The following is a 21380-nucleotide window of genomic DNA, read 5'->3' as shown; positions in this document are numbered from 1 at the left end:
AAAGAAAAGTTATCTTATGTCTTTGAGTTTGTTTACCTGTGGTCCCTTGTGCCACCTCTCCCTTTGTTGATGAGATGCAAGACTTCTCCCAGGGAAAACTTGTTTCTTAGTTAGAACTGGACCTTGTGTTTGTGTGAAAATATTGATTATCTCAGGAAGCAGATACCACTGCTGAAGTTACAGTCATACATCTAATATCAGAGATTTGCATGTCTTAGGGGTTTTAGTGGTGATGGAGTAAATAGCAGTGGTATTTATTACTTGCCAAGCAGAAGTGACAAGATACTGTGGCTTGGGTTTCTTTGGTCATTAAGAGATAAAATTTCTTTTGAGTGAATGGGAATAGAAGAGACATATAGACAGACACACACACACACATATACATAAATCAAATTCTTATCCTCAGGACTCCTGTGGCACACTGAACAGTGTTCTTAGTACAATTTCTATTGTTTTAAAAAAATTGTATGAAGTTTTCTCGGATAATCTGGGTTGTGATCTAGCACACAATTCACACAATTTCCTGTTATGGCTTTATACTACATACATTTCTGATTAGATCCCTGGGAGATTAGATTCTGGGAGAGTTCTTTTTTTTTTTCAAAATTTGAATAGTTAAGACTGTCTCAGTGTTATAGGAGCATGTGATTCAGACGTTCAGATCAGACTGCATATTTTCTCCAGATTTACAGAATGTTATGAAATTCTGAGAACTTGCAAGTAACATTTTTAATTTGGCTAGGCACAAAAATACACTTAATTACCCATCTTTTAGAAATTTAGCAAAAATTGGGGGGGTGGGGAATGGAAGTAGAAGGGTGCTCAACTGCTTTGCACTCAGGATGTGGCTCAGAGCATCTGTGAGTTCAGATGCCTGGCCCATGAGGTCTCTTATTTTACTGTTCAGGGTCTGTCATAGAAACATATTGTGATCCAGTCAGAGAAATGATAATATTGTGAATGTATAATTAATAGTTACAATTACCAAATCTTTTAATATTTTAACAGTGGGAAAGGATCTGAATCCTGATGTGCCTTAGGGGGAATTAAGGATGTAGTTGTTGGTTACATGCAGCATTAAGAAATTTGCTATGTGTAGTGCTAAAACGAACATAAGAAATATCCTTTGCCCCAAGTGAGAATTTAGGGGAAGGTGTAAGGTACTATAAGCTCCTCGCTCTCACATCTTTTCCATGCAATTTTGATTTTTCTTCATGGCATGATTTTATGGTCACAGGGCCCTTCAGTCCTTCACAACATTCAGATCTGAGCCATACTGATCTTATTGATCTCTGTCAAACTGTATACTGAAGTAGAAATTATTTGGCCCTTTATTTTTTTCCTTATATTAAAAAATGGGGGAGAAAGCATTTAAATCTGTTTTATTATCAAGAACAACAAGCTGGATGAGCACTGAGGAGAGAATACTCACAGCAACCCACTGATATGCACAAAGAGTCTTGCATGTAGCTGCACATCAGCAAAGCTTACCAGTATTATTGCTGTTATATTAATTTTCTGCTTAAGAGAGTTCATCTTTGAAACGGGGTTTTATCCAAATCCGCTAGGAATTTGGCTTAAATATCACACTCTTCCTATAAAGCAAGTTCTGATGCATCTGTTTATGCTCTAATTTGCCCCAGTTTCTTTCCAGTGTTTAAGTAGGTAACTTTCATGACATGCTAAATCCACATTCTTGGTTTAGGCATTAATGTATACTCGGTTTTCCTTTTCTAGTATTTGCCTATCCCTCTTTCAAGGTATATTTTTTTACTCTGTATTTTAACAGTGTGGTTGTCTGCGATCACTGAAGCAGTGACTCCACATAAATCCTCCTCTTGCCTGCTTGACTCTGCTTGTGTTTCTGCTCAGGTTTCATTGATTTTATTGTGGAACCCACTTTTACTGTGCTGACGGACATGACTGAGAAGATTGTGACTCCGCTCATTGATGAAGCTTCCCGCTCTGGCATGTCCGGGTTCAGGCGTTCCAGGTGAATAACTACATGCCCTGTTCCTTCACTCTGCACATGCCATTGTACCCACCGCCCCCTGTTTCCCCGCAACAGCCTATGTCTTCCTTGTGGCTTAAAGCCCCATATCTGCACTGCTGACACCACAGCTCACCTTGTGACATGACTTTGTTGCAGCAAAACTCCAGCCCAGAGGAGGGCAAAATCGGAGGCTGGCATGAACCTGAGCCATGTCTCCAAAGGCAGTGAGCAGAAACCATTGTAGCCATGCAATTGAGGGAACTGTAGTGCTCTTTCCATCACTAACATCAAAGAGAAGGTAGAGGGAATTGTTGGGAGGCACTCATTTCTTCATGCCAAAAGTATAGATGGGATTGAAATACAAAAGAGGACTGGGAAGTATAAGCACACTTTAGCGGCAGCATTTAGCATTATGTGACTGTGTGAAGTACCACCAGAATTCACCTGAAGTTTGGGTGTAAGGAGTCTTGGCCCATTCAACCTGCTCTGTTCTTGTAGAGAAACTACTCTTTTAGTAGTTTTATGGACAGGGTGTGTCTTAGGATTCAAATGCTGTGAGGCTACTGCTCCCTAGAGTAGGGCTACCAAGTCAGGATTCCCTCTGTCAGGTGACTCTTGGGCTGTTACACAAAAAGCAAGCACCAATATGTTTCTGTGTCAGTTATCTTGGTGCCTTTATTGAAATGTGCACAATGAAGTGTCCATCCTTGAAACACAACTGTAGGGTCTGTAACTGAGTGCCTGATTTCAGCCTCAGCTGAGGTCACCAAGCCCTGGACAGAGGTTGGCCTCCTGTCCTGTGCCTAATGGCTCCCGTTGGTGAATTTTAGGAGACTCCTCTTTTGACATATTTGATCTCTAGAATTGTCTGACTCTCCAATGGATATTTAGGGAATGAAGGTACACAACAAAGGTAATGGAAACACTTTGAGTGTTTCTATTCCTTGGGGACTATGGGTACCGAAAAATATGCATGGAAAAGCTGGCCTTTGTTTCTAATGCTGGCTCAGGTTGTGCTGTTTGCTTTAACATCAGTTGCTGTGGGGTGGGAGGGGAGGATGAGGGATTCAGGGTTAGTTTTTGTTTTCCTGGTTGTCTCTGTTAAGTTATCTGGACTTAGAGTAATTATTTCTTCTTAGCTGCATTTGTGTGTATGCGATAGTGATTTCTTCTGTGTTTGTGCTCTTGTGTCCCAGCCTGAATAGCATTAGTCCCTCCGAAGTTAAAAAATCAAGTGTCAAGAGCACTGGGTCCGAAGGAAGTGCCTCACTCAACTGCTCCATACTCACTGTGGACTTCAAATGTTTCAAAGCCACTTGGACCGAGGTTGTGCAGCAGAACCGGGAGAAATGGAAAGCGCAAGCCACCAAAGGTAACAGCCAGGCATTTTACTGAAAGAATAAAAATTCTTTTGACCTCTTCTTCAAGCTCTTCTTCAATCAAATTACTCTCCAAGTAAGCACTGTTAGTTTGAAAAACGGTGTTTTCAAACTAGGTCAACGTTGTCAAGGTTGACAGCCTACAACAGGGCTTTCCAGGTCAACAACCTACACTAAGTTCAGAAGGATAGGAATACTGTGACTCATCTGTGCCTTATAGTCTTCTTACATGGTGTATATGTACGTAATGAAGAGGGATGTGGACAATGGGAGGGAAAAAAAATAATTGTAAGGGAGGTCCCCTAAAGTCATGAGTCACAGTCGGTACAAAAATAGCTGGAACAGTATTTATAGAGATAGAGAATTCTTTGTTCATTTGTAGATACAGAGAATTGTTCACTGTTAAGATTGAAAGAGTTACAGAAGATAGTTCAGGGGAGAAGGACAGGATATTCTGGGTTCACAGCTGTTTTCATATTTCTAGTGATAACTTTGGTAATGAGTTGGGAACTATGCTGCAAATGCTCATGATGTCATCAGTCTGGGAGGGACTGCAACTATTTCAGAAGAATGAAGGCTGTGTTGGTTGCAGGTTGGCCAGGGTTCAATATTGTCATGCTAATGGGGAAAAAAAAAACCTAACAAAAAACCCTCCAGCCCTTGCTTCTAAGACGGTTCTGGCATTCTTCCCATCTTTCCAGCAATAACAAGGCCCCCACAGCAGTGCTGTGTCCAGTTTTGGCCACTGCAGTTCAGGAAGCATATGGACCAGTGGCAGACACTACAGAGTACAGTAATGCAAATGATGATAACTGTTGTTTATAGCTGAGAAGGTTTGTAGCTGAAAGCAGTTTTCTGAAGACTACTGAAGCTGCAGATTAAGAGAACTATTTTTTTATTCATATACCCTGGGTTGTTAAGAGGAGGAAAAAAAAGAAAGTTGACTGTAAACTGATAGTAAGTTAGACATTGGTAAATATCTATCTTGGAACTAATGAGAAACATCTGTTGAGAAGGACTTAGGTATAACTGCCCCTTGCCTCCAGGGGCTGGGTGATTGCCCAAGGACTCCTTGAGCCCTTGGGTGATTTACATCAGCTTTGGATCCAAAAAAGGAGGAATGTGTCACTGATTATTATTTTTTTTCTTCATGAAACTTTCTGTGATACAATTTCATCTCTGAACTGAATACTTGTTACTCAGACCCTTACTTAATGCAGTTGTTGTATTTCATGTAAATGGAAGGAGTTCGATTTTAATTTATTATGTGGCCTTGGCTTCAGGGCTGATGGAAAAATTGGCATAGTTCTCCTATTTGCCAGAGCAGATTGTTCCTCTCCAACCGAAAGGCCTGTCTAAAGGTGCAGGAAAGCACTCATTATTATTCACATTAAATATTTCTTTATGATTAAAACTTGCCATTCAGGAAAAGCCTTTCTAGGCATTCAATGAAAATGGAAACCAAAACATAATTCAAAATCTGCTTATTTGCAAGGGGCTTTTTTTAGCCTTTTTTTTTTTTAATTGGTATTTACTGTTTCACAGTTCTTTGTGGACCAAACTAAAGCTAACCAAATGAGCAAGGCATTTAACATAATCGGTGTCCCACAGTATAGGAGCATTGAGTGAATGAAGCCAATACAGTTAACTGGTTTTAGGAATTTCATTTCAACCCAATACAGTTAACTGGGTTTAAGAATTTCATTTCAACATGTACCATATATACTTGCTCATCTACTAAGGATCTACTAGATAAAAATCCTATATGCAAGAGAGACCTGTGGGGAAATAAATAAAATCTATCTTGCATTTCACCTAAACCAAAGCTATAGAGTAGATTGTAATAGATTTTGGATATTTAACTTTTAAATTTGCTTTGTACCCAGTGACTGCTTTGCATAAAGACATTTTTCTGAATGTGCATATGTAAATGTCAAGTTATGATTCAAGTGGATGTGCACACATTGCTTAACTAATGCTGCTATTGGTAATATGTATTGATGCTGTATTTCATATCCATTCTTTAGAGTATCTGATGATAAGTGTTTGGTTATTAATAGTTTAGCTGGAGAGGAAAATATTTTATTTTAAATTGCCTCATAAAAAACCCTTCTAGCAGCTCCTGAGGGTAGTCTATGGAAGAATTAGTTATCATTTGAAAGCAGGGAGCTCACCAGTCTGCATTATTAGACATGGAAGCCCTTGAGTAGGTCATTTTATCTTTACCTTTCTGACAACCTTTAGCCCTGAATAGTTGATTTACTGTATGTTTTTGCCAAACTTCATTGCCAATAACTTGGATCAAGGCCTCATTTTATGGGTCAAAGATTCAGAAAGCAGTTTCAGCTTCTGTTCATCTGAATTCATTGACTTTCACATAATTTCTGTGTTTCTGGGTGCATTTAGCAGTACAAACACACTTTTTTTTTTTTTTTTTTTTTTTTTTTTTTTTATCCTAATAGATTTATACAAAAGAATGGCTCAGCATACCTTTGTATGGGCTGGCTGGGAACTAAGGAACTGTTCCTGGACTCCAGAGCCCTTGCATCGAAACTTTTGCTTAGCTGCTGTCTTGCTCCTGACTTGCAGCACTCTGTGCTCCATCTGCCTTGCCTGCCTTAGCCATATGCAGCAGGGCCTGCTGCACAGCAGGAGTTTACATTGCTGACCCCCATCAAACCAGTGTCTTGCAATGCATCAGGAGGCTCTGCCAATAAAAATAAGAATTATTAAGAGAAGACAGATAAAGCATTTAACTGCTGATTGACAGCAAATGGCAGCTGGGGATCAGAAGGGAAGGAAACCCATTGTTATTATTATTATTGTTAGTGCTGTTATTGTTACTGCTACTAATATTATTAAATTATTTGTAGGATACTGTATTCGCTTTGGTAATGATATTGTCCCTAGAAGCATCAGTGAGCTGTTTTTTTCCTGAGTGTGGTATTTATAGAAAATTTCTTTAACTGTTTGGGCAAAGTAAGTGGGTTTATTACTGATCTCTTTTTGCGTAAAGGATCATCATTAAATAGCTAAAATGAAAAGAAAAAAACCCCAACTGAATAAACAAACACCCTAATGTGCAAAGCACCATTTAGATAAAGTATTTTCTGACACAAATTTTGACAAGAGGCACTCATCCAACAGTGTTGTAGCAAGTCCCAGTCTCCTGAGCCAAATTTCTTTTCTGTGGGTCAGGAGCAAAATGCAGCATTTTTTTCAGATCCCCAAGTGAGAGGAATCTTTCTGTATGCCATGAGACTCCAGGGAAAATACCAACATGCATAGCTGAGCTATTTATGGAAGCTACCATAGATTTCAGGAATTATTAATAAAGCGAGGGAGGCTTATATCTAATTAAATTATATTTTTGTGTGAGCCATAATTTATTAATTTAAAAATTCATTAACTTTAGTTAGCTGCTGGCAAGGAAATAGAGATTGGCATTTTTTATAAAGACAGCTTTGCCCCTTTCTCTTTTGTATCCCATTGGTACATTTTTCTCAGAACTGGTTCTGATTTACTCATAAGAAGTATTTGACAAGACACTTAAAAATTCTTTTGTAATTTTTATTCACTGGCCAAGACCCTGCTCCTGTAAGGAACAAAACATCTTTCCTATAGATCTCAAGAACGCTTCCAAAGGACCAAAGTAGACTTTATGCAGTGTTTTGTAGGATTTTCTCATCAGCTTACACAATCTGTCTGAAAACAAGAGATACATCTGTGATTCCTGTCACAATTAAAGTGCAATTAGTTACCCACGATGGGGTAATGAATGGGCAGGATTTTGCCAACCCAGAAATCTTGATTCCAGGCCTAGAGCGGTCACATCTGAATGCCTAGACTCACTGTGGGTATAGATATGCTCTGAAGCTGCGTGAGCACACAGGTTCCAAACTGCGTTGTTGAGCTACTCAGCTGCTTTTGCTGTTTGAATCTCTGTTGATTGTGGAAAAAGGGGAGAAAATTACAGAGTCTCTGCCCAGGGTCTGCATGCACCCAGCCATGTTTATTAGCTGGAGGGCTGTGCTGGGGGACCGTGGTTGTGTCCTGCTTTCCAGCAGGCAGCCACACAGAGCCTTTGCAGCTGAGTCCGTGCTGCACCTGACCTGGGCTAGAAATATAGTGGGTTCAACACCTGGAGCCAAAGTAATTTTCAACCTGTATTATAAATAAGTGTTGCATCAGAGCAAGAGCAATATCTTGAATGGAGGAAACTGGCTTCTCTGTAATTTTTTTATTACTTTTTTTCTGCATAAGACTATTTTGAGATGCTGCTGTTGTTCCACACTCGCTTTTGAATGTATACGTTTGTATGTTTGTGATTGACTATAAGACATTTTAGAATGCAAGGGCAAGTACTGTTAGTGATATATTAGTCTTCCAAGAAAGGACAGAGCTATGAAGGATAATAGTAAGTGGAAGGAAAGGGGTTAGGAAGCTGGCACTGGAAGCAACCTGGAAGAAGAGGGGAAAAGGTAGATGTCAAAGAACCAAGAATTTTTATATGCCTGGAGTTACATGGTACAGTATGAGAAAAAATGAATATTGTTTGACTGATTGTTGTGTGTCAAAAATGAAACTAACTTTGGTACCCACAGAGCCTTCAATAGCTAATATCTCTTTTTAATTTGCCTTTTAAGAATGTTGAGGAACTATGTTTTCAAAGGTGAACCTTACATGGTAAAAAAGGACATGCCTATAATATATATTTAAGCCAATGTGGGGTCTTTTTTTCAGAATACTTTCTAAAGTGTTCTCCTGTGCTCTTTTTCCCCTGTTGAGTCAATTCCTACTTTTACCTAAGTAAAAGCTGGTTCTGTGTGAAAAGCTGAATGAGATTTAGATATGTGAGTTGTATCATTCTTATCAAATTGACTGATAATCATGATTTCTTTCCTCATTTTGCTTCTCTCATTGCTGAGGATGCAGAAGAAAAAGCTAAGAAAGAAGCAGAGGAAAATGCTCATCAGGGAGCAGACGAAAAGAAAACAGATGAAAAGGATAAGGATCAGCCAGCTGAAGATGCCACAGCAGCAAAGACAGAGAACAGCAAAGAACCAAATCCTGGGGAAAACAAAAGCGGAGATTCCAATAAGAATCATGTAAATGGGACTCAGCAAACTGGGGTGAACAAACCTGAAACCTCTCAAGGGAAAAACGCACCTAGGACAGATAAGGGAATGGGCTCTTACCACCCAGTGGGAGAAGAGAAACAGCATGTCCAGAATGGTGAGTTGTTTCCTTCCATTGAAACATAAATTCAGCCCTAAAATCAGTATCTCACCTCAGTGATGGGGGAACCTAATGTCCTGAAAAAAGATGTCCTAGGCCCAGAGCCTTTTCCTGGACACTGGCATAGTCACCTTCATATGGGAATCAGAAACTGTAACTTAACTCCCAAGTAGTGTTCTTCCATAGAAGAAGGGGTTCATCTGCTTGGGCAGTTTTGGGGGAAAAAAAGAAAAATCTTTTTCATGGAAATAAAGCAGCCTGTTATGATTCACAGACTGAGAAGCTGAAATAAATATTCTTGGTTCAATTAACAGCTTCATTGCTTGGGTAACTGACAGAAGAGAAGCCAAAGTTGCCTTATAAACCCTTTTTAAGGCCAATTAAAGGTGTCTTTGAACTGAGTCTCATATATAAATGTTTCGGGACAGAGGATTTTTCCCCTCTCTCTGTTTTTCAGATTTATATTGTTTATGCTTCCTTTGTTCAGGTTTTTTGGGTTGTTTTTTTGTTTTGTTTTGTTTTTTTTTATTAAGGGAGTCATGAACCTATTTTTGGAGACTTTTTTTTTTATCAGAGATTTTATTCCAGTGTTTTAACTTGCTATAGAACTGTGTTAAAATAAGAAACACATTTTGCACCCAAAAAAGTGGAAAAAATGCTTGAAAATTGCATTGAATATAAAGAAAATTAAAAATTATTCCTCTGAGTCACTTGTGTCTTGGCCATTTCACTGCCCTTCTCTCCCCAGCTCCTGCTCCCTGAAGTCATTATCAAAAAATGGCAGTACAGCCGCAGGTGACTTATCACAAACGGCTAGTATCAGCCAGTCCAAAATCAGCACAAAACTCAGACTTTGAGGCATCCTTTTAGAAAAAGCCTGAGTAAGCATACAGACTTTGAAAGTCCCAGGCCCAGGCAGTGAATTTAGATGGCAGCAGACGCAGAAATTCTGTTTAAAACATTCCTGATATGATTCTCATGTATTTCACTTGGCTGATGGCCTTTCCCAGTGATTTCATCATCATTACTTTTTTTTTTTAGATTGGAAGGACTGTGGGGAACAGAGCTGTCACGCTCTGGTATCTATGAGATTTGTCTTCAGACAGTGTTACACGGATGGATAGGAATGGGCCCCCCCCAGGGAGACAAAAAGGTTGGGGTTATATGAAATCCCAGTCAGACCGCACCAGTCTTTTCTTCTGAAATCCTTTGTTTGACGTGCTTCTAACAATATGGGGGTTAAGCGTGCTTTAGTGATTTTGACAGTACCTTTTTCTGCAATGCCTCTCTGCTGCAGTTGTCAGAAATGCTTTGAAAGGAATTATAATAATTTCTGAAAATTAGAGTCTTCCTCAGGAAAATAAATTCTGTCTCTTAATTTATGGGAAAAAGCCTTTATGAGGTACAATCATGGCAGAGTCTTTGGAGACTGATGAAATCTTAACATTCATATCTCTGGGTTCACCACAGCTTCTGTTATGTCTATATGTTAATATCTCATCGTAAAGTATTTGCATTATTATTTCTCTGCCTTTGTAATCCCTTTCAAAAAGACCATTATGATCATTGTTCTGCTCTACTTCTGGCAGTATGGCAAGGTAGGTATTACAATACTCAAAAGTCTCCTACTCGTGGGAAGTTATATTCAATGAAAGTTCAGAAATTGCTTTGTCCGGTGAGTTTAAAGTCTCTCTCAGTCACTCACTGTCCATGTGCTTTCTCCGAGAGATCAAACTGTGAAATAACATATGTGTGGATGCTCATAATCTTTTCCTGCACACACTTAAGAGTCAAGCAACTCCTTTACGCAATGGTCAAGTAAAGCATTATTAGCTTATTATTACTGTCAGCCACGTGATGGTGGAGGAAATGCGAGACTTTTGTGCTTTGCTAGAGACATTTTAATGTCATTTCCTGAAGACAGTGTCCTTCTTTTAGAGTCCACCTTCATCAAGCAGATACCTTGACCCTGATTGGAGCTACTTTTAGATCTCTGTTCAGGGAGCCCAAGTCAGTGGCAGTGTGATCAGCTGAGCAGGTTGCGGCTTGTCCTGTATCATCTTGCTTTCATTTTTCTCTCACCCACACAGTTAGCTTAGAAAAAGAATACATGAAAAGTTCTGACTCTGAATGAGAACTGATCAGGACATGTTTTTTTCCTCTTGTTAAATATTTTAAGATTTGAAAACGATTCCTCTTTTATAATACGATGAAACTTAATTAGAGGGAGAGATCGATCTCCTGTCATCCAAGAATAACAAATATTCCAGTGGTCAGGGCACAATGTGGAAGAGGGAGACCTTGCTTCTCTACAATTTCTCTTTTTTTGGGTGGTTCCAAAAATAAATATCCACTGGCCATGACTATTTTGAAGGCAGATCAGATCCTCTTTAACACGTAATGCCTATAATCTTGATCCAAAGGCTGGAAAGTAGCTATAATAACAAAAATAATAATAGAACTGGAATAAGCATCACGTTAATACAGCCCTGTAACATACCTCACATTTAAAAAATTCTAGAGTGAGAATTTTACAGCTTTTTGTGTTGAGGTGTGGGTCAAAAATTCACTACTATTCCTCCAGGGGGAAAAGACAAGCTGCCTGCTCCTATCTGGGCAGGCTGCTGTTGCTTCTCTGGACATCTGAAGGAAGGACACCTTCTTTGCTGCTGTTTGGACACTGCAGTTGAAAGAACCCTATTCTGGTAGAATTCTTCCTTTAAGTTATTCTTCATTTGATCTTGCATTTGGCATTCTCATTCAATGAAGGGATGGGAAGGTCTCCTGTAATCTGCTGTATGACTAATTAATAGATGACAGAAAATGAGAATGACTCTGGTTAACCTTCCTGGCTTCACAAAACACACCCCAACTCAAGTTGCCGTTTTCATTCTGTATCAGCTATTACTCTCCAAAGGCTTTGCTTTGCTGGTTTGCTACGGAGACTCTAAAGCCAGTGATCAATGCTAGGATGATTATTCCCTGATACTGTCATCAAAGGACACCCCAATGAATCTGTGGATATAGGAAACTGGTAAGAGAAAGTAAGACAAGATTATGTAGGACTGTTTGGGATGTTTAAGGTGGCTCTTTAATGCAGAGACTTAAGATGAAGTCTTTTAAAAGCATAAATGTGTCAGAGTCCTAATTTTGAAATTAACGTTGTGCTCAGGTTTTTAATGGCCTACAAACAACCAGAGGAGCACGAGTTTGCTTGTGCATTTAAAAAGGTGTTAACAATTAAAATCAATTTAGAAGTAAATTGTAAAGCTTGATTTTCTGTAGGAGTTGGATACATTGTGTCTGGTGCTTTATTCTATGGAAATCTCTTAATCCAGTTCCTTGTGAATACAGACCTTTTCTCCTAAGGAACATCTCCTTTGGATGTTGCAATTTGATTGAGTTACAGGTATTAATAAACTGCAGTCTGCATTAAAATGCTTACAGTGTTTCTTATTGCTTCTTTTTAGGTGAATTAAAGGAAGACAATAAGTTGGACAAAAAAGATCAGTCCAGTGTAGGGGATGAATCAAAGAGAACAGATGGTAAGGACAACATTTTATTACATTTTGTCACCCATTTTTATATGCAATATACTATTTACTAAACATCTGAAGGTTATTCTAGAATCAAAAAAATGTGTGGTAACCAGAAACAGACTTAACAGAAACAGACATTAGACTTGAAAAGAAGCCATTGGGGCATTCTGGAGGAAAATCATCCTTTTCACATAATGTTTAGCACCACTTAGTTGTTCTGCTGGTAAGGCTTATCCATCAATTTTTGTGGGGTGCCTGCAAGAAAAATCCTGGATTATTAGAGTTGCTTAATAGGAAATGCAGATCTGAGAGGTTCTATTCTTCTGACTTTCTTTGAGCTGTATTCTGCACTCTGTTAGGCCAGGCTGTATGGGAGATGTAAAAAACAGAGCTAAGAAAAACTTTACAAGGTGTCCTTGTTTTTCATGACTGCACTTTATACTACACCAATACAAACACAAAGCTTTCTTGGCTTAGTTGTTTGAGGGGGAATTTGCCAAGCGCTGTCGAACCACAGGTGTGGGAAACAAGCAGGTACATGCACATCAGCATAGGGGTTCTATTACCAATGCTGTAGAAAAGGGATCTTGCTGAAACGTTGTCGGAATGAAGCAATTCCAAGCCATGGGATGGGTTTCTTGGGCATCTGAGAATAATTTCTAATGAGTCTGACCCTAACGTAGAGGTACACAGAAGTTTCAGTAGCCTCAGCAAAGTGGAAAACCAGCTGTAAGGTCTGTGGCATATTTACTCCTTTGCATCTCCTCAGCTATGTACCACAGGGCTCTGAGCTAGTATCTGAACCCACATTGCTCCAAAACCGATGGCTAAAGTATTAGATAGAAAAATAAATTGAAACAAATATTAGAGCTAACATTTTCTTTAGTATGTCTCAGTAAAATCCGCTGAAATACAGCTATTCCTAAATGTGAATAATACAGTATTTTGTTTCAATGGTCAGGAAAGATAACCTCATTGTAAGTACTGCAGTTGTTATACCGTGTTTTCTTTTATTGCTTTCTTTTAAGAAATAACTTAAAGTTCCTATGCTCTAGCAAAATGAGACATAATCAGAAAATGTGATACCTCAACTAAAAATTCATCTAGAAGCATGTATTAATTTCAGACACACAAATATGTACCTTTTTTTAAGAGGGCTTTTAGCAACAATAGGGCAGGAAGATTCAGTTATGTTGTTAAGAGGTGATATTATCTACACGCTTAAGTATCTGTCAGGAAAACAGTCTTGAACAAGTACCATTCACAACACTTTCTGCGGTCATGCAGAAATTAAGCAAAAATACTTAAATAACATGTGACTCTTCAGATGTTTTTGAATATGTGTGGTGCCCCAGAAGAATTAATGGTCAGACTGGCAACTCTCCCCACTGTGGTGGGTAATGGTGGAGCAGTGGCTGTGCTGGAAGGCTGCAGCCGTGGCAGGACCAGAGGGATGCAGAAACACTGGGGCTTCTTTAGGAGGACTCAGGAGCATCAGCTCAGCCAAGAGAGTGGACGCAGGAATCCCTAACTTTGAGGATGAGGTTATATTTAAAGGCCTGTGCTCCCTAAGTCTCAGAAAGATTAGGGACACCTATTTAGTTAGGCTGGAGGGCCAAGAAGTGAATGTTTCATCCTGACTTGAAGACTGAGAGTGTCAATTTTGTTCCTTGCAAGCTACTAGTCTTTGTGTGGTGTTAGTTATTTGATATCTATTTGTTCTCCTGTAAGCAAATGTTCTGCTCATCCCCTTAAGGAAAAGACAGGAACCTTGGGACCAGTTGATTACAGTGAATAAGCAACTGTAACCATGCAAGGACAATTTGTAGGCTGAATATCTTTCATTCAGATGCTGTAGCGACAGATTATAGCTAACAATCTCATTAATAGAAAACAGGAGACAAATTGTGAATGCTGTACCACAGAAAGGAAAGCCCTAGGGTGGCACTTCTGTTTTGATAAATGCTACACAACCTGTTGTGTCTATTACTCACTCCCAGAGCAAATCTCCTTACCAGCCACGTGAGGGATGTGGAGAAAGGAACATTATACATGGATAATACATAGCTGTTTGCAGACTACTGAGATATTTACCCGAGCATATGCTTTCTCACGTGCCAATACATGGTCTTTCACATGCTGGGGAAAAAAAGATTAAGAGGGGAAGTTAGAAAGATTGAGGTTACAGCTATAATGCACTCACTACATGTAGTTTTCTGGTGGGTGAAACTCAGCTTGGATTTTTTGCAGGGTCAAGGGTACTTGGGTTTTACAGCCTCTGTTCAGTATGTAGCAGGAGTGTATTTGTGTTAAACAGGTGCCCATTTGGGTAAATTTGCCATAAGGGCTTTAACTTTCGCACAGCCACCCATTAGCATCAGCTAGCACCCTGCACCCAACTGAGGTCAGTCTCCTACTGAGGTCAGTCTCCTACCCTGTCCTACTGTGCAGGCATCCTGCACCCAGAGAATAAAGCTAGAGTGTATGTTGCGTAAATCTTTGCAGGACCTGTGTCCAAGTTGCTTTTTGAGTATATACAAAGGAAGTTGTTGTAGTGTCTTGTTACAGGAATACATGCATGCCAAAATGTCTCTAATGCATTTGCCCTTCTACTACATGGGGAACCGAGTGGCTGGGGACACATAGAATAACTGTCTCATGTGGACATGAAGACACTGAAGCTGCATGTCTACACTGTAGTCACAGGTGTGAAATGTATCTTCTGTGTCAGAGTTACCTTGAAGCTACCCAAGAATAGTTAAGTGGGCATGTCTCCAGGAACAGGGATCATGCTGGCTGAGACAGCGAGGAGCTACGTATGCATCTGGCCAGAGCTTCATTCGACTAGTCTATCTGTACCAAAGCCAACTGCTTTAAAGCTGGCTTGAGGATGGCTATGTAAGCTGCAGTCATGCATTAGATTTCAGTCTTAACTGCTTCAAAATCCTGTGCAAGTCTCTTGAACATGGGCTAGTCTCCTTCTCATGTTAATCTCATCTTTATATTGCTGGCCTTTTTTCTGTGGGAGATACTGCTTTTTAGTTGCTACTGCCCTTTCAGTTCTGAGAAAAAGGTATGGGGCTGCCATTTCCCACATAAAGACACAACCCTGTATTGGGGACATCGTCAGCACAAGTAGTTCATCAAATGTTTCCTGTGGGATAGGACATTATTAAACCATTTTGGAAAACCTGATTTTCCCATGTGAAATAGTTGCTTTTCAACACTTTGAATGGAAAATTGTAAGCAGTCACATGGAAGTAATTTTTATCTACATCCACAAACTTTCTGGGTTTGCAATTTTTTTCTGCTCACAAAACTAATAACAAATGAGAAAATTATTCTCCATTTCAGACTAGATATAAGGAAGAAGTTTTTTACAATGAAGGTTGTGAAACACTGGCTCAGGTTGCCCAGAGAGGCAGTAGGTGCCTCATCCCTGGAAACATTCAAGGTCAGGGTGGATGGGGCTCTGAGCAACCTGACCTAATTGAAGATGTCCCTCCTTATTGCTGGGTGGTTGGACTAGATGACCTTTAAAGGTCCCTTCCAACTCAAACTAGTGTATAATTCTATGATTACCACTTTCACAGGTTATCTCTACCACCTCCTCATTTTTTCCTACTGGGAAAAGATTCTGCAGTGTTAATACAAAGGTTTCAGAGCAACTCTGTTCCAAGGACCAAAACACAGTTTATTCAAACATTATTTTTCAGTTAACAATTACAGACAGTTAGAAGGTTCTTTTTTGTGATTGTCCTGGGAACTTATTATTCTAGGTAACATGCACATTTGCAGGTTATAACACAGTAATATATAGGATATTTTACCTTCAACAGCTAGTACATAGAGGGAAAGCGTAACGTGCTCTGGGTACATGTGATGAGCAATGCTCCCACCTCGTGGTCAAATTGTAACCCTGCGTTTTGACAGGTCATCGTTCCAATAATGCACTCCTCTATGCAGTGCAACGTAATAGAATAGAATAGCATAGATTTAACAGAATATAATATAAAATATGTAGCCTTTAAATATAGAGACTCGATTAAGATTTCATAGCAGGATTACCATAAACTGAGGTTTTAGCTTGCTTTACTATGTTTTTGTTAACCTATACTGTTGCCTAACGGTAGTTACAAGCCTTTCCTACATGTTCTGTACATTGCCCAGGCCAGCATGTAAGGCTGTCTTTTGGTCTTAATTTTTTGTGACAATCATTCCTTGATCAGCAAGTGGAAAACTCCTTCATTATAAAGGTAAAGTACTGGGACTTCATTTCTTTTTGACCCAGCTGTCCCCAAAAATCAAGTGGCAGAGTAGCTAGCACAGAATGTTGTTATCTGAGAATGCCTTTGGTATGGGAACATGGTGCTGTGAAGGAGTCATGATGATGGCTCCACAATTATCCCAGGCAGAGCTGAATTAACAAGATTCTTCTCAGCTTCATCTAAGGAGAATGCAGCTTTTTGCAGAGCTGTACAACCATTTAAGAATTGTCTCTCTTTGCAGCCTCCGGCAGATACTATTTCATATGTGTCAGTCTAGCCAAGACCACTACATAGCAATGAAGACTAAATTCTGACAAACCCCTGCTCATTAATTTGAAATTTGTTGTTTTAAATGATGCAATGTTGTTTTAAATAAATTACTCAAGCATTTGTCTATACCGGGGTCCTTAAACTCTTTAACCAGGGGGCCGGTGAGCGGATGAAGTGGCAGATGAAGTGGCAGGCAGTCATCTGCGGCTGCTTGGTTTCCCCCCCAACCCCCGGCGGGGGGGGAGGGGGGGGGGGAGGGGCAGGGGTTCTGTAAATACCCGGGGCTGGATTTAGGACCCTGGGGGGCTGTATCTGGCCCGCAGGCCATAGTTTGCTATAAATACCTGGGGCTGGATTGAGGACCCTGGGGGGCTGTATCTGGCCCGCAGGCTGTAGTTTGAGGACCCCTGGTCTATATCTTCTTGAGAAAGGTAAAAAGGTACATTTCAGGCCAAATAAATAATGGCGCCATTTCTATTTCTGCCTCAAAAGATAGGCTGATTTCTCCGTTATTGTCGGAAGCAAAAAGACCATTTCAGTTTGTAAGGCAAACACATTGGGTTCTTCCTTGCTGCCTGAATAGTGCTCTTGATATTATGTGTCAGAATCCAGCAGCAGTGGCAAATTGGAATTACAATAATCTAAGACTACTTCTAAAGACAATTTCCTTCCTTTTCTTACTTCTCTTTATGGTCTGTTATTTGAATTACATTAGAGGTTATTGCCCCAAGTTAGAAATTGGAAGGCATTGTACTGATACCTTCTGGAAAACTTGCGTAAAAGCATTAAGGCATTGTGCTATCCAGAAAGACATATTTCACCATAATTTATCTCTGCTGAACAATTGCTCCATAGTAGTGTAATATAGGATAACTGGAGGGGGGGAAGGCTTCTGTGCTTTTTAAGATCCTTTTTGTGCTCTTTTGGAAAAAATGAGTGTGCCTAATTTAGCAAGTGGCACCTGCGGCAAGCTGGAATTTGCATAGACAGATGTACTCTGAAGAAGGTTTTATGCAGTTTTACTATCAAATAGATGAACATGATGTGATGTGATCTTTAAAGCTAAATGCAAAATACATTGTTAGCATCCAGACCTTGGAAACGTTACATCACCATGGCATGCACGCTCAATGAGAGTACGGGGAATATGTAAAAAGGTACCTTGTATAATTATGCAGATGATTTTGCAACTTGTTGGTTTTGTGAGTGTGTGTGTAAATCTTACAGAAGGCACCTGGTTTTCCTTTGAGACTTTCATGTATCTCTTTTTTAGCCTGCTTTCCATTGTTCAAGCCATGCCAGGTTGTTAATAAGTCCTTGGGATGCTTGATTGCTTTTTGTTTCTACTTTACATGAAGTCACAGATATAATAGCATTTGGCTTGATTTCAGATTTAAGTGACTATTTGGAATATTTACTTCAGATGCATGGTAAATAAAAGAATCACTGTAGGTACTTAAGTAGTTCTTTTGAGTAGTTGATTTTATGGGGATCATTTTTTTGTGTTTTTTTAAATATAGTTCTGCTCAGAGATAACATATAGCTGTATTACTCCTTGGGGGTAACATCCATGGTCTTAGAGGCATGGAGGAATGTGTAACTTAGGCAGCATGTTGTGGAAATTCCTCCTTGATTTTGTACCAGTCAGGGAGTGGAGCTCTGACCTTGCTTCTGTTACAGTCCTTGCCCCATTTAGGATAATTTGCTTGTGAAATGATGTATATAAATTCTCTGCTTTAGCAAGAAGAGAGTCCTTCTTGCTTCTCAGCTACATGAATTTATGTTCAATCCAGTGACAGTCAGGCCTCTTTCCCCATGCAATACTTAGCTCTGAAAGAGAAACAAGATCATGTCTGAAGGGAATGACTGAAGGGGAGGAAGAATATGAAATGGCTCCTCAAAAGTGGTTGATGACCTTTAGCTTTCATCTTAGCCCTTCCCCATGGAACAACTAGCTTCCAATTTGAGCATGCCAGCTGTAGGTACCTTACCAGATAGGGACTCTGACAAGTAGAAGTGTTATGAAGGAAGAAATCTCAATCAAATGTATGGGAATACAAATGTAAAGACTGCAGTCTACAGATTGCCAGCTGGGTACATGGTGGGTGCCTTCATGCCTTTTGCTTTGTGTGCTGGACCTCCTGCATGGTCTGTCCCTGGGGGTAGAGGCAAAGGGACATCAGTCCTCTCCAGCTTCTTGGGCTGCAGTTCTGTACCATCCAGTCCAGAGAAGCTGGACAAAGAGAAGAGAGAGTCAATTTAGAGGTTAGTTTTCTGAAACTCCTATCTCAATAGTAATCTCTACCAATTATTATTAATCAAGTCATCACTAGGCAATTCATTCTTTTCTCTCCTAAAACACTGCTTTGCTATTCTTAATGTCAAAACCTGGGACATGGAGGCAATGGTAAATGTAGAAGAAACTAGCAAATGGTGCTAGTTGAAAAATGCTATCTTGAATCAGGCTAAAGTATCTAGGAATTTAAGTCTAATTCAAAACAAGTGATTGTCAAAAACTGAGGAGGCACTGAAAAAAATCTAGAATTGGAATATTTCCTTTGAAATGATGTTTCATATTTTAGCCAGCTTTAAGTAAATGATAAAAATAATTTTTTGTTTGAGTTACTTGCAAAGCTCAGCTTGATCTTTCATTTCCTCTCCACCCCTCTCCTCCCAAAAAAACCCACTCCCCAACAATCTTTTTTTCCATGAAAGAAAGAAAGCAATTACTTGCATCTGACCCAGAGCTAAGAATTGTCTTTTTTTTTTCATTTCAGTCAGTCATTCAAAGAAGTAGTTATTCACTGAGTGCTAATTACAAAATTCCGATTCATATACTTGGCTGAAAACTTTGTTAATATCGTTTATCCTTCTGCCTATGGCAGCTCATCCCTTTTGTGCCTTGAAAAGCACTGGGGTTTTTTTTCCATCCACAATGGAACAACTCTTTATGAAAACCGTGGTCTAGCTTTTACCCCAAAAATGTTCAGACCTTTGAATTGTGTTTATCAAATACAGAATAAGCTTTTGCACTTATTCCTGTAAGTCACTTTGCGTAATAAGTATCTAAGTTCTTTCATATATGTTTTACTGAGGAAACTCAAACCTTATTTGGTGTAACCAAACTTTTGCCAATGTATTAATTGTGTTTTTCTCTGCTGTTATGTATATCCATAATATGCTGGTAAACAAACAACATATATTAAAACAAAGTTAATCTCTTTCTTCCATCACTGATGTGATCTCAGGTCAAGTGTAATACAAGCTGTCATGGAAACATAAAACTCAACACCAGTGTGAACAGGACTAGAAATTGTTTGATGTCACGAACGTTTTAGAGATAATTATGTGCCAAAGCTCAAAAATCAGAAGACCTTCTATGCTAATGTCATTTCTTCTCCTAACAAAATGAATGTTAAGCACTTGGATATCTGCTAAATTAGGAATGATGGTATTTATATTCAGTTGCAAAACAAGTATTCAAAGCTTTTTCCCAACAGCATTTATTCTTCTTTTCCCTTGCTTTAAACAGGACACAGGCAGCTTTGAGTAACATTGTCTTCTTTGGAAAAAATAATCACTCTAAAATTTCTCATCCATTAAAAAGATAACAGATATGAATTAACTTATAACACATCTTTCTTCATTTCACTGATCTTCTGAACTTTGTTTCTTAGGCCTCATTCATCTCTGGTGCAACAGAAGCAAGAGAATAGCATAAATATGCAGAATTTATTTCTTTGTGGTCTTAGTTTTGTTTGAAAAAGGCTTTTAAATGTCTTTAGTAGGAGACAGAATCATCCAGTGCTGGGAACTGAGCACTGAGATTTTGGACATCTTCATTTTATTCTGAGTGCTAGGAGTAGCTCTAGCAGTGCTTTTCAGATGGGGACAGGTTACAACCGAGCACACTTTAGCGTTTCAGGAGAGACAGGAAAGACCCAGCCTTTTGGGAACAAGCTTACAAAATCAAAAGGTCACTCCTGCAAGATGCTGAGTGAGTCCACAAAAGGAATTAAAAGTGGCAGATTTAGTGATCTGCCCCGCCAGCTGCAAATACTTGCATCATTTGTAGTAGTAAGGATAACTACCTTTTTGATTATGGGTTATCTGAGACACATTTACTCAGACTATTATTTCCCCTCATTTTGCATTGCATCAGTAATCATTCTGTTATCAATTGCTAAACAACAATTTGTGGTTTCTGCTGTTATTTCACCCAGTGCTTGTATGAAGCAGGTTGCTGAGTGAGAAGAGTTTGGAACAGTCTTATCCTGAAAAGCCTAAGCTATTAATAAGTGAGGGTGGAGGCTACTTTCAAACACCATGTCAGCTTTCCTAGGAAAGCTTGAACCACCATGCTGGGTCAGACTAAAAGTCCCTTTAGCTCTCCATTACCTATGTGACAACATTCTGTAGCAGAGATCTTAATGAACAAAGAACAAAACCAGAGTGATGCCTCCCCTCTGCGGCTTTCTGCCTTCCCAAGAGCTAAGGCAGAGGTCAAATCTTTGACTTGGATAGCCTCTGATGGATTTTTCTTCCATTACTTTGTCTAATTATCTTTAGATCCCTGGTGCTTTTTTGTGTACTGGGCACTGAAGCAACACAATTCAAAACTTACTTAGGCATCATATGAAAATTCACATCTGTTTGTTGGTTTCAAATTTACTGCTTGATAATTTCATTTCAT

The 21380-nt window shown here is 39.3% G+C and overlaps 1 protein-coding gene across 11 annotated transcripts in view; it reads left to right on the top strand.

The window, feature by feature from the left end:
* Window positions 1–21380, top strand: part of PDE1C (phosphodiesterase 1C) — a 376897-nt gene that overhangs the window by 323668 nt on the left and 31849 nt on the right. For all 11 annotated transcript variants that reach the window (XM_080383283.1, XM_080383284.1, XM_080383281.1 and 8 more), the window contains 4 exons: window positions 1873–1993; window positions 3190–3365; window positions 8308–8607; window positions 12081–12155. In XM_080383283.1, coding sequence (XP_080239409.1) covers window positions 1873–1993; window positions 3190–3365; window positions 8308–8607; window positions 12081–12155 — 672 coding nt within the window. The remainder of the gene's footprint in view (window positions 1–1872; window positions 1994–3189; window positions 3366–8307; window positions 8608–12080; window positions 12156–21380) is intronic.

The sequence above is a fragment of the Falco punctatus genome (genome assembly GCF_963210335.1).
Source record: "Falco punctatus genome assembly, chromosome: 4".
NCBI classification, from domain to species: Eukaryota; Metazoa; Chordata; class Aves; order Falconiformes; family Falconidae; genus Falco; species Falco punctatus.
This window is presented reverse-complemented; position numbering and strand designations above follow the sequence as displayed.